This window comes from Polypterus senegalus, chromosome 1 (genome assembly GCF_016835505.1).
Source record: "Polypterus senegalus isolate Bchr_013 chromosome 1, ASM1683550v1, whole genome shotgun sequence".
Lineage (NCBI taxonomy): Eukaryota > Metazoa > Chordata > Cladistia > Polypteriformes > Polypteridae > Polypterus > Polypterus senegalus.
In genome coordinates, this window is record NC_053154.1 from 259,757,893 (window position 1) to 259,771,517 (window position 13,625).

General features: G+C 37.5%; 1 protein-coding gene across 3 annotated transcripts in view; it reads left to right on the forward strand.

Annotated features, from left to right (window-relative positions):
• The first annotated feature begins 4,002 nt into the window (after positions 1 to 4,002).
• The window catches only part of LOC120541319 (A disintegrin and metalloproteinase with thrombospondin motifs 3), a 325,004-nt gene continuing 315,381 nt past the window's right edge, over positions 4,003 to 13,625 (forward strand). For 2 of the 3 annotated variants that reach the window (XM_039772826.1, XM_039772833.1), the window contains exons 1-2: positions 4,003 to 4,751; positions 10,506 to 10,891. In XM_039772826.1, the coding sequence (XP_039628760.1) occupies positions 4,670 to 4,751; positions 10,506 to 10,891 (468 nt within the window). In that variant the 5' untranslated portion in view covers positions 4,003 to 4,669. Of the gene's footprint in view, positions 4,752 to 10,218; positions 10,265 to 10,505; positions 10,892 to 13,625 lie in introns of those variants that run through there. The other variant, XM_039772841.1, reaches the window with a different exon arrangement.

The following is a 13,625-nucleotide window of genomic DNA, read 5'->3' on the forward strand; positions in this document are numbered from 1 at the left end:
GAACAAATTGCTGAACAACTTAATGCTATTCATGACAGAAAGGTGTCAGAACACACAGTGTATCACAGCTTCCCACATATGGGGTGGCATAGCCATAGACCGATCAGAGTGCCACTGCTGACCCCTGTCCAAGGCCGAAAGTGCCTACAATGTGCAGATGAGCATCAGAACTGGACCATGAGGCAATCTGAAGAAGTCAGAAGAATTATGTTTTCTTTTAAATAAGGTGGACGATCAGGTGTGTGTGGGTGTTGTAAACCTGGGGAAGAGATGGCAGAAGGCTGCACTATGGGAAGAATGCAATACATTGGAGGTAGTGTGATGCTCTTGGGTTATGTTCTGCTGAGAAACCTTGGTATTCATGTGGATGTTACTTTGACACATACCGCCTATCTAAAGATTACCGCAGATCACATGAACCCCTTCATGGCAATGGTATTTCCTGATGGCAGTGACCTCTTTCAGCATAATGCACCCTGCCACACTCCCAAAATTGTTCAGTAATGATTTGAGGAACATGACAAAGAGTTTAAGGTGTTGTCGTGGCTTCCAAATTCTCCAAGTCTCAGTCTGATCGAGCATCTGTGGGATGTATTCGAAAAAGAAGTCCGACTCATGTAAGCCCCACCTTGCAACTTACTGAACTTAAAAGATCTGCTGCTAACAACTTGGTGCCAGATACCACATGACACCTACAGAGGTCTTTCGGAGGTTATGCCTCGACAGGTCAGAGCTGCTTTGGCGGGACAATGGGGACCTGCATGTTATTAGGCAGGTGGTTTTATTGTTATGTATGTTACAGAAATAATTACGGCTTTATTTTTAAATTAAGTAAAAATGTGTCTTTTAAACATATTCTTATTTGAACAACAGTACAGCATTGTCTGTCCATTATTTTATTTCTACTGCATTACAAACTATGCGAAAATAAAATGCCCTTTGTATACCTTTCATTCTCATTTGTGTTATTTATTGTTTGTTCTCCATCTTCTGTGGTATTGAACATAATTTTGATGAATGAGGATAAAATATTTCTGCAGTTTTAGGATGCTATTTTCCCTAATCCAGATGCCAATTTTATAGTATATTATGAACAAGTTAACCTTAGCAGACTGTTTTATCAAATGGATTCTTCTGCAAAATAATATGTGTAGCTGTCAAACAGTTATCAACTTATCATTTTAAAAGAAGCTATAGAAATTTCATTGAAATAATCTACATTGTCAGTTTGTATATGCATGATTATGTAAGGATTTACTTTGTTGAATGACCTCACTTTGAAAATGCCTCATGAAATTTTTGCCACTCTATACACTGTATCCAAATTCAGATCTCTGGTTTTTATTATTTTATAAATGATTTGAACCTTATGTTCAAAAATACTAAATGGCAAAAATACATCTCATTTCTTGAGATACAAAAATAACTTTTTATTTTGAATCAACTATTTCATGATTAGACTTGATTTGTTAAACTTTTGTTAACCGTGTAGGCAGTATATAATTTTTGGTGACCTTTGCTTATATATGACAATGTGTTAAAATATTGAACCTTTACTAGTTTAAACAAATTCACATTATACACACCACACTGATTTTGGGGCATGGGCGGATCCATTCATGGTTTTTCATCAGAGTATCCCTGTACAATTAAAGGATAACAAGTTGGAACAGTGATTAGTGCTTGCAACCTCATAGCTTCAGGAGACAGTTCAGCACTCTTCGGAGCTGATGTGTTGTCCCAATATTTGTATTTTTTGTTTGTTTGTTTTTGATGCTCTCCCACATCCTAGGTGGCAATTATAAATTGGAAGGTATGAGTTAGTGTACTTGTTCTTTCAAAGGGCTAGTGCAATATCCCAGGTGGCTTTCTTAAGGAACAGGATCCAGCTTCTTGCAGACCTCAAGAACAGTGTGAATATCCTATAGAGGTGCATGAACCATCATGTATACTGTTTAAAATAGTTGCAAAATACCAACAAACAACAATAATACAGTTTTTATTTAAATCTTTAATTTTAAAATGGATAATGTAAAATCCCAGATTTCAAACTCATCTCACAAACAAAGTACTACAGGGTCAAAACTCATTTCCTCTTATTCATAGCACTTTTAACTTTATAACAGAAGAGGAAATTATAACTTTATTTTCTTAAATAAAATCTACTACCTTTCTCTTAGACCCAATACAAAAAAACTAGTGAAATGATCAATCATTTTACTTCAGTCCCCAATATTAAACATTTTCTTTCTAAAGCACTTGGAAAAAAATAGTTGTCATGCAGTTTCATACTTACCTTTCAGATTACAATTTACAGTATTTAATGACTTTCAGTCTGAATATTGTACCATTCACCGTACAAAAAAGGCATTAACTCACACTGTATGTGAATTTCCCCTTGGAGATTAATAAAGTGTCTTATCTATCTATCTGTGTTACATTCTGAGTCTAGTTATTTTTGTTACCACTCTATTTTGTTAAATAGGCTAGAAAATTACTGTGAATTCTTAGACGCCATCCTTATGTGCCGCAGCAGAGCCAACAGGAGAGCAGGTGGTACTCATCCTGGGACCCTTAAATATGACAAAAGTAAAACGTTGAGGGACACCATCCTCTAAAAGCAAGGAAAGTAACTTCTTCAACTAGACTGCCAATATCATGCAACTGAAAACCCCTGTCTGGAGGTCATCCTATACAACTGACCACCCCCATCATTCCTCAAGAAACCATCCTCTGTAACTGACAACTGACCTCCATCCAACCAAACATGCCTTCCCTCTACCCACAATGGCATTATGTTGCTTAATAATAAAGGAAAAAACCTGCTGATCAATTTCAAGAGTCCAAAGTACAAATGCTTAACCTGTCAGCATTGGGTGCAAGGTAGAAACCAACCCTGGACAGGATGGCAGTAATATAAATATACAGATTTAGTGCAACTTGGCTTTGTTATCTCCATGTTTGCAATACATGCTTTTTTAGATTTTAAAAGCCTTCCACTAGCCTCCTTCATAAAAAGATCAGTCAGTATATTATATACAATAAGTGTAAGAAGGTAGCATAACAGAACAATGGTTAGTGAACCAAATGAATCATTCTAGGATCATAACCTAGTCATTTCTCTCTTGTTGGCACATTTATTGTCTGCAGATATTTTAAGTTGGTGCCCTACTTTCTATCACTAATTTTCTGAGATTACATAATCAGCATAGTGGCACAGGCACCTCACAGTTTCAAGGACCCGAGTTAGATTTTTAGCCTGGTTACTGGCTGGGTGGAAATTACATGTTCTCCACATATTTGCATGTTTTTTTTTTTTTCTGTCAGTACTGAAGTTCCCCCACAAATAACATTTTAGATATGTGCATGTAGGGTTAACTGGAGAATTCAAACTGGTCCTGCGTGGGGACTTGTGCATGTTGTGTTAGACTGGCATTCTGACCAAAATCTGTTCCCATGTTGCTGGGAGAGACAGTGACTTCCCATGACTCAGTAATGGAAAATATAGCAAGCAGTGCTAAAGGATATGGATAGATGAAGAACTGAAATACACATTATGCGTCTCAACCTGAGCCTTCCGCCAGAGTAAAAGATAATATAAGGCAACATTCTCAAACCTACTTAATCCAATTAATTGGGGATTGGGGGCAGAGTCTATCCCGGCTGCATCTGGCACCAGGCAGGCTACAGTCCTGCAAAGTTCATTGTAGGGCCCATACACGCATAATTTACAGTTTCGGAATTAAATTACGAAGAATACCTAAAGCTCACTTGGTCAACACCTGAACGCGAGGTTCGAACTGTGCCGCTGTAAATGATGGTAATAGAAAAATTAAAAAATACGCTTTGAAATTAGCTCTCAAACCGTGCTCTTCGTCAAGAGAGTAGTACATCATTTATGTTAATAATAAAGACCACCCACGGTGCTTTATTTTTTTATATCGACACGCGCCATATTAATGTACAGCACACACAAATTAGAAAACATGTAAATATGTAAATCACTGTTCTGCTTCTAAAACTAGAAGTAGAAAAGAGCAGGTGGAGAAGTCAATGCCGCTTATGCAAACAACAGCATATAACTCCGTATGACTGAACGGTTAACACTTACTAGAGGTCGAAGCGTGCTGAGCTACGACTGTCCCGCGAAGGGTTGAGGGGCGCACGCTGCTTGCCTGTGTGTGATGTTGGCGCGCAGTCGAGGTCGGCGGGCGCGGGGCACTCACACTGTTCTGTATAAGTCAGCTATTTCTGTGTTAACGCACACCGGCCTTGGCTCATTTTTTGTGCAGCACATATGTTGTAGCAGCATGCCGCCACACAGTTCCGACCTGCGGGCATCGCGCACTCGGCGGTCTCCGGTTTAATTCCCCTCAGCCTGTCTCCGACTCTGATTAGCCAGTGAGATGTCGTCACCAGCAGATTGACTTTTTTGTTCTAAATGGATGGGGCTGTCCTGTTTTGTATACAGTTCAACAGAGGCAAAGACTGGAATAACTTGTGAATATTCGCCGCCAGAGTCCGCGTAAGGGGACGGTTTGAGCGGTCGGCGCTTTGCCTGCAGCTGCACAGTTGGAGTTGTCAGGGCCAGCAGCGGAGCGGCACCGCTTAGCTTTTGCAGAAGTGGAGAATCAAGGCGAACTTACCTCAAATAAAAGTTAGGTTCGACATGGATAATATTTATTTAACTTTCTCCTGCTTCGTCGTTTGTTTCTTTTTGGATCCCAGGGTGAATGCATTAAAAACTCAAGGTAGGTTTAGGCATTTCCCTTTCACATATGCTTTTTAGTTTTGTCAACGTGCAAATACCATTTCAGTGGCTCCTTTCCCTGTTAAAGATATGAAAACAGTAAAATGTGCACTGACATGTGTGCATATTTAGAGTTTATTTTTGGTGTTTATTGTGTGATGTAGTTTTTTTGTCTGTTCAGAAATATTTCCTGCAGATTTGCCTAAAATTTGGGACATCTCTTTTAAATGTATGTTTAAATCACAGACAAAAGAAATTATTTTATGTCACCATTTGCTTCCAATTTTGCATTGCCATTTCAGCAATTCTGTAAGATTTCGCTTTTCTTTTTTTCAACAAGTCTTCGTTAATGAAAAATTGAATTGCCATAAAATATGAAGCAGGTTTTTGATTTTTATTTCAGAAGAAAAAAAAAAGTTTTCATTCACTGAGAATCATTGGTATTATATCCATGAATGTTAAATTAGTTATACATACATTCTGTTGTTAATATTCCCAAAATTATGCCTATAATTAGCATAAAGATACACAGCTAATGTTGCAAATACTATGATGAATCGTATTTAATTCAGACACCTAGCAGTGTATTATTATTATTATTATTATTTTAATCTGCAATTTAATGGTTTACTTTTTATTTTAGTTCCCTTGGTTAAAGGCATCTTCTAAATAAATAATTAATGATAATTAATAGTCTGTAAAGAATTAATGCTAATTAATAATCTGATGCTGAAATTCTAATTAGGAAGCCCTCTCTGCACTACATGCAGTAAATCTTTTATTGCTGGTGTTCTTTAAAACTCCTTTCTTACTGTGCCTACTGTATTGGGTTAGATACACCTGGTCTTGAGAGGCCACACTGGCTGCAGGTTTTCTCTCCAGCCAATTTGATTGTCAGAAGCCACTGTTTGTTTGCTTGAGGGTTTTTGTTAATTCAGTTGACTTCCTTCTGAATTATTGCATAAAGCAGTTGGTTTCTAATGAGTAGATGCTGGTGTGAACAATATTCTTTTGTACAATACTTGTCAGATGTGACATTCTTGCTGCACATAGTATATGCGACCTGGTGCAAAATGTGAACAGTTTTTGAAATCATATTCACTCTTCTCATGTGAATTATGAAGTACAGTAGTTGCTGGATATCTGATACAACTAAAACCCTGCAGTGACTGCTCACCTCTGTGGCATATAAACTGATAGTTAAGGGGCTGCATCACTGTGCATCTACATAAGGAAACAATAGGTAAAGTTTAATTACATCCTGACAAAGAGAAAGCAGGGCTGCAACAAACAAGTATAATTTGATTAATTTGTCTTTTATTGCTTTGATTATTTGATTCATTTTTTGCTTTTTAAAATCCATTACCATAAACGCAAGAGTTTTATTAAAAATATGAATTATGTAAATATTATTCCTCATCTTGATCAATTTTCTTTTTGATACAAGGAAGCATGTACAGTGTATTCAGAAAGCATTCAGACCCATTCACTTTATTACATATCGTTATGCTGCAGCGTTATGCTAAATTATTTAAATTCATTTTTCCCACATCAGGCAATGCTCAATGCCCCAATATGACAAAGAAAAACAGAATTTTAGGAATTTTTGCACATTTATTAAAAATTAAAAGTGAAACATCAAATTGCTCTGACACTTGAAATTTGTTCAGGTTCATAATATTCTGTTGATTATTATTGAGATATTTCTACACCTTGTTTGGTGTCCACGTGTGAGTCATTCGGTCAATTGTTCAAGATTGGGAAAAGCACATACCTGTCTATGTAAGGTCCTCCAGCTGATAGTGTGTATCAAAGCAAAAACCAAGCCATGACCTTCCTGAGTTTACAGGCAGGATTGTGGTTAAGGCACAGATCCTAGAAATTCTACAAAACATTCTGTACCATTGAAGGTTCCTAAGGGCAAAGTAGCCTCCGTAATTCTTAAATGGAAGAAAAAGGAAATCGACTTTGATAAGAGAACCAAGAGACCAAGAACCTGATGGATGGATGAAGTCCAGAGAACCTGTGTGGAGATGGAAGAAACTTCCAGTAGGATAGCCGTCGACAGAAAAAAAAAAAAAACTTAAACGAATTTAGCATAAGGCTGCAACCTAACAAAATGTGAAAAAAGTGAAGGCGTACATCATAATACATCATGTGTTAACTAAGAAAACATGAAACCAATAAAGAGTTGGAGTCCCAGTTGAGAATACTGTGTTTCTTGCCAAATGAAAACACCAGTGCAGTATTCATTGTCATTATCTGTGTGAGATAGGTTTATTTGGTCTGTAGAGGAGAGAGTGAGTGCCTGCTGGTGTATTACCATCTTGTGGATGGGAGAAACTTGTTAATGGGCAGGCCTTTACTAGGTCACAATGTTTTTCCAGGTCAGCCACCTCCTGATTGTGGAGAGGAAACTTACAGTACTGTATGTATGATTTTTCCAAGCACCCTGAACCATATAATGACCACATGAACTTGATGCCTATGTATGAATTTCTATCAAAACAAAAATGTAAAATTTAGATATTTTAAATGCCTCATCAACAAGTAGTTTTTAGAAATTTAAAGTTGGTGAATACAACATCAAATCATTGTACCATCCTAATTACTAATTACCACACTAATTACTAAAAATATAAATTATTTAAATATTATTCCTCATCTTGCTCAAGATGCCTTTTTAAGAGTTAATTTGTGGAATGTTATTCCTTATCATTGCATTTGAGTCAATTAGTCGTGTTGTGACAAGGTAACATGAGAATAAATAGCCCTGTTTGGTAGAACACCATTCTTTCTGGCTTCAGTAGTCCACGATATGGCAAGAATAGCTCAACTTAACAAGGAGGACTGGCAGTCCATCATTACTTTAAGAAGTGAATGTCACTCACTGTGGAAATGTCAAGAGGCTTTCAAAGTTTTTCAAGTATAGCTGCAAAAACCTTTTATGAGGACTACCACACACAAGGCAAACTAAAACTGTTACCTTTGCTAAATAGGATATATTTATTAGAGTTATCAATCTCTGAAATCACCAATTAACTGCACCTCAGATTACAGCCCAAATAAATGCTTTACGAAGTTCAAGCAAGAGACATATCTGAACATCAGCTGTTGTTGAAAAATTCACTACTAAAGTAGACGAAAAAGAAAATGTCAACTTTTGCCAAAGAAACATAAGCAATGGTAACCTCTTCTTTGGTCTGATGAGTTAAAATTAAAAATTTTTGTTTCCAATGGCCATGTCTTTATTAGATGATATTTCCATGTTGCGTTCTCATTATGAATCCATACTTAACCAGCATAGCTACCATATCATTCTGCAGCAACGTGTCATACCAAATGGTTTGCACTTAGTTGGGCTGTAATTTGTTTTTCAACAGGATATTGGCCCAAAACACTCCTGTAGATTGTATAAGAGCTATTTGGCAAAGAAGGAGAATGATGGACTGCTGCAGCAGATGACCTGGCCTCCAAAGTCAACAGACCTAAATCCACTAAAGATGGTTTGGTATGAACTGGACCACAGAGTGAATTAAAAGCAGTCAACAAGTGTTTAGCATATGTGGGAACTGTTGGAAAAGCATTCCAGGTGGCTACCGTATGAAGCTGGTTGAGAGAATGCCAAGAGTGTGCAAAGCTGTCATAAAGCCAGAGGGTGGCTACTTTGAAGAATCTAAAATATAAGATAGCTTGGATTTGTTTTAGCACTTTTTTGCTCACAATTCCGTGTGTTATTTGATAGTGTTGATGACTTCACTATTATTCTAAAATGTAAAAAACAGTACAGAGTTAGGTCCATAAGTATTTGGACTGTGACACAATTTTGATAACTTTGGCTCTGTACGCCACCACAATGGATTTGAAATGAAGAAATAATAACATAATTGAAAAGTAGGCGTTTGGCATTAATTCAAAGGGTTTAACAGAAACATAGTATGAGCCATTTAGGATTGACAGACATTTTTATACATGGTTCCCACATTTTTAGGGGCTCAGTATTTGGACAATTGACTGATAAGATCTTCCATAGCCAGATGAAGTCAACCAGCATGTCACTACTGACACAGGTTTTGAACTCAGGAATGCTGGATCTGTTAGGCAGCATTGATAACCACTGTGGTACCATGACACTTTATACATAATTTTCATTTGAAAGATATGCTAATAATAAAAAAATGAAAAAGATATAAATACCTAACATTAATAGAGTGAGTTTCAGCAGTAGTTGAAACACTAAACTGTAGAGATAAGATGGTAGTATAAAAGCTTTAAATTCTTATTGTATTCAAATGCCCAGCTAAGCCCATCTGTCTTCATAGAAGCTTCATTTACTGTTTCAGAAAATGGCTATAGTGATAATGCTAGCCTGAGTAAGGTAGGGTATCTAGGCATTGTTAACTTTCTATCACTGTAAGGGATTTTCTTCTTTAACAGTAGTCTTCCTGCAAGTATTACTCAAAAGATGTACAAGAACATCTTCATTTTACACCTCTCTAGTCTCTTACTTAATACTGCTTTCAAAGCTGGGTCAGATGAGCTGACTGCTGTAACAGAGATAGGTGGCTCTAGCCTTGTCAGTTGGACTGTGGTGCTGTGTCTGATCCTGTTCTTACTTAGAGTGCTATCATTTGCATTTTGGACTGCACATGACTTCCTCAGGTGTCAAACTTAATTTTTCATAATCTGAAAAAATAAAAAATATCAATATATTATTTTATTTAATATTTTTTTCTTATGTTATCCCTGACATGGCAGCACAAAATGTTAAAGTAATGTGTGTCGTTTAACTACACCTTACAGTGGCAGAATTATGAATTTCACTGAAGTTAAAATTTATTGCTAAGTGCATGTATTGCTGTTCCTATATTCTCCCATAGACTACTGACAGTAGTACAACGTCAACGACAGACAATCGGTACAACGCAGACAGTTAACACAACATTAAGTGAAATTTAGCTGTTGCTTTGTTTAATGAAGCCACTCAGGTGTACAACAAGGAACATTAAGTAATTTTTGAAATTTTCAGTCATGTTCAGGAGCTGTGATTGTCTTGAATAATATTTGTTTAAAGTACTTTGTAAAGTATGACATTCACAGAAATTGGTAAGTTCCCTTAAGTTAAATTCTGATATGCATTTTCATAACACACATTACCTTACAGGAAGGCTGGTACGGAATATTATCTAATTACTTCTTAGTGTGTGCTTCTGTGTACCTTTATATGTCTTGCTTCTGGTAATTCTATGATATTATTGTCTTAATTTTGACTTATGAATTGACAATTATGAAATTAACAGTTTTATTGTACTTTTGTGTTTACATGTTTATTTTGTCTTGTTAATTGCTTAGTATTTCTTTCTTACCTTGCTGACTTTTTTTTGAGGGTTGACATGGTGATGCAGTAGTTAGCACTACTTTGTTACAGCTCCAGGAAATTGGGCTCATATCCCAGCCTTGTTGCCGTCTTGTGGAATTTGCATCTTCCCCATGTGCCTGTGTGTTTTTATTCAGGTATTTTACATTTAGATTATTACAAAAAAGAAACATTTCATGTTGATTGTCCACTCTAAATTGGCCTGGCCTGATTGAACGTGACATGTAGTAAAACTGTTTTGATGCCTGTATTGCACCCAGAGCTAAATTTTTAGGCTGTATCATCTGTCAAAAGTAAGTTTGGACAAAGTAGGTTAGAAGATGAATGGGTGACCCACTTTCTGATGTTAATTAGTGTCCAATGCTTTTGTCTCTCCAGCAAACCTGTCAGAGAAACTGAGTGAATATGGGCTAATGGTACCATTCAGTACGGATTCCCAAGGTCACTATATTTCACATGTGGTTTCTGCTACAAACAGTGTCAGAACCTTGGGAAGGCGAAGAGCTCCTCGTAGCATCCGGGTTCCTTCCAAATATAATATAACTTCTAGCCAGCATGTGTTTTTCAATGTCACCATCTTTGGGAAGGAATTACATTTACGGCTAAAGCACAATAGTCGTCTGGTTGCCCCTGATGCCTCAGTGGAATGGCAAGAAGACTTTGAGAAAATATCTAGGGAGCCAATGAATTGTCACTGCACTTTTACTGGAGAGGTGACCGACATGCCAGGAGCAACTGTAGCCATCAGCAATTGTGATGGGCTGGTAAGTTGACAGCAGGCAAGCAAGATTTTTTTTTCAGTTTAGATTAAAATCAATACTTGCTTCTCAGGTTTGACTACAGAATTAATATTTTATACATTACAATTATACTAAGTATATTCTTTTGGTACACTGATGTGGTGATGACCGTTTTCTAATTTGGTATTTTTTCACTAAAATTTGTTTTTTATGTGTGAATTGTAGACCTATTTGTGGTGGCATTTTGCTTAATTCTTTAAAAAAGATTGTAATTAATTGAAGGAAAGAATAACATGTACACAAATCTTGTGAATTGTAATCAAATGCTCTGTTCATATAACAATGCCTTCCTAAAATTATTTTGATTGGATTTACCCCTGCATGTTTATTGTGCATCTTTGCTCGTCCATTTTGCTTATTCTTTAGGTTTTATTCTAGGCATGGATGCTTTCTTGCTGGAGTTGCTTAGAGTATATTGTTGATGTTTATTGTTCTTTGTTGGTTTGCACTCATTTTGAAAGTTTAATTAGCATCTCTAAACCATGAAAGGAGAAGAGGGTTGTGTGAAATGGGAGATAGAATTAATGTGTATGCAGTTCATTTTCACAGACTTCTTCATATCCTCCAATTAATCACCATTGCAATGTTTTGAGGTGTAGTTTAAGTTTGATATTTATTGATAAAAATGTACCAATTACAGTTTTTCCCTTCTGACACCTGCTCTTGATGTTTATTGATAAGAATTTACCAATCACAGTTTTTCCTGTGTCTTAGCTCCTGAGTACTGATCTGATATCAGTACACCTTTATCTTCTTCATTTTAGAATCTATATACTGTAAATCATTGCAAGAAACTGATTGAGACCATTCTTCTGTGTGATAGGGGACATTATTATTGTGAAATAATAAAAAATAATTGCAAAAGATAGGAAATAAATAGTGGCCATCTGATATGGATTTTTTACAATAATAACAACACTGATAATGTTGGCAGCAAGTAACATCAGTAAGCCCAACCTGGAGTACTGTGTACAGTTTCGGACTCTATTAAAAAAAAGACAGCAATGCTAGAGAAAGTAAAGAAAAGTTTTTCTTCACATAAAGAATCATAGACACACTGATGGAATAAATTACCAAGTAAAGTGGTGGAGAGTTGGATGAACAAGCTTGTTGAATGGCCTGTTCTCATCATAATTACACTAGTGGAAATAGCACTGTTTTTTTTAAAATGCAAGTTACTGCTTTGATATATAGTGTGTAATAAAGCACAGAATACGTCAAAAAGAGTGGAGGATCCACCTCATATATTATGCAGAAAAGTGAGTAGTCTATCGAGACTGCTTCTGGGTTCCAAAAACCAGGACTGATTGAAAGTGTAAACAGCAGGCATTTATACCAGGAAAGCAGGAAGGGCACGCATGCTGGAAGGAAGTGGCATGAGGTCATCTTTGAGTGCTGGTAGTGATGTCATCATTGGGGGCTGGAAGTGAGTTCAGGAACAGGTGGAAGTGACTTATTTAGGTGGGTTTTTTCTTGGAAGTTCCGTAGAAAGAGAAGAGTCATTAATACTCAGCACAAACCCCTGGTCTTGCATGTTAATACCCCGATTTAAACTGTTTGACTTCCTCCCAAGCACACTGCCCCTCACTCAGACCAGATCCATTGGGTCGGGCGGCCCAAACTGAGAGGTCATAAATATAAGAAACAGCATTGGCGTTGGCCGGGAGGGAGCACCAGCGATAATGACCTTGATCCGATAAGGCTAGAGGTCCAAAAACCACCTTGTGACGCACTGTTTAGATACTTTGTGCAAAGCCATCCACTGAAGACAGGCATGGTCAGTGACCAGGGTACTCACGGCCCAAGAAATAATACCTCAGTTGCGTCATGGTCCATTTGATTGCCAGAGCCTCTGGTTCCACTGCTGCATACCTAGTTTCCTGGTCTAACAGTTTCTAGCTCTGGAACATAATAGAGTGCTCAGCATTGTCGAGACTATGGCCCACACGGCTCCAAGTACTATGTCTGAAGTATTGGTCTAGAGGATTAAAGGACAAGAAAAGTCAGGGGTTTTCAGTACAGGTGCTGACAGGCTTGTTTTAAGTCACTGAAAGCAGTGTCTGCTTTAGCATCCCATACCACATTGTTAGGGGCCATCTTATTTGTTAAATCTGACAATGGCACTGTTCTCTCAAAAAAATGAGGTACGAACTGGCAGTAGTAACTTGCCAGACTAAGAAAGGCTTGGACCAATGTAGTATGGCATCAACTTTTGAGCACTGCAGTCTAACAGTACCCCGACCCACGAAGTTGCCTAAATATTTATTGTCAGTTAACCCAAAGAAGCATTTCTTGAGTTTAATCCTAAGACTGGCCTCGCCTAGTGTTCAGAGCACCACTTTTGACATACAGTAATTGGTCTTGTGCCGGAATAAATGAGAGTGTCATCCAGATAGGCGTCACTCTAGGCATTTTTGGGACTGTAGCACTTTGTCCACCAGACGCTGGAAGGCCACAGGGGAACCATGCAAGCCGAATAGTAGGACCTTATTCTGCCAGTGCCCGCTAGAGGTGCTAAATGCGGTCTTTACTTTTGTGGAGTCCAGTAAGGGAATTTGCCAATGCCCCTTTATCATGTCAGGAGTGGTCAAATATTGGGTGTAGGAGTTTATCCACTTGCAGCATCAGATACGTGTTGAATTGGGAGACTTGATTCAGTTGCCGGAAGTCATTACAGAACCTCCAACTCTAATCAGGC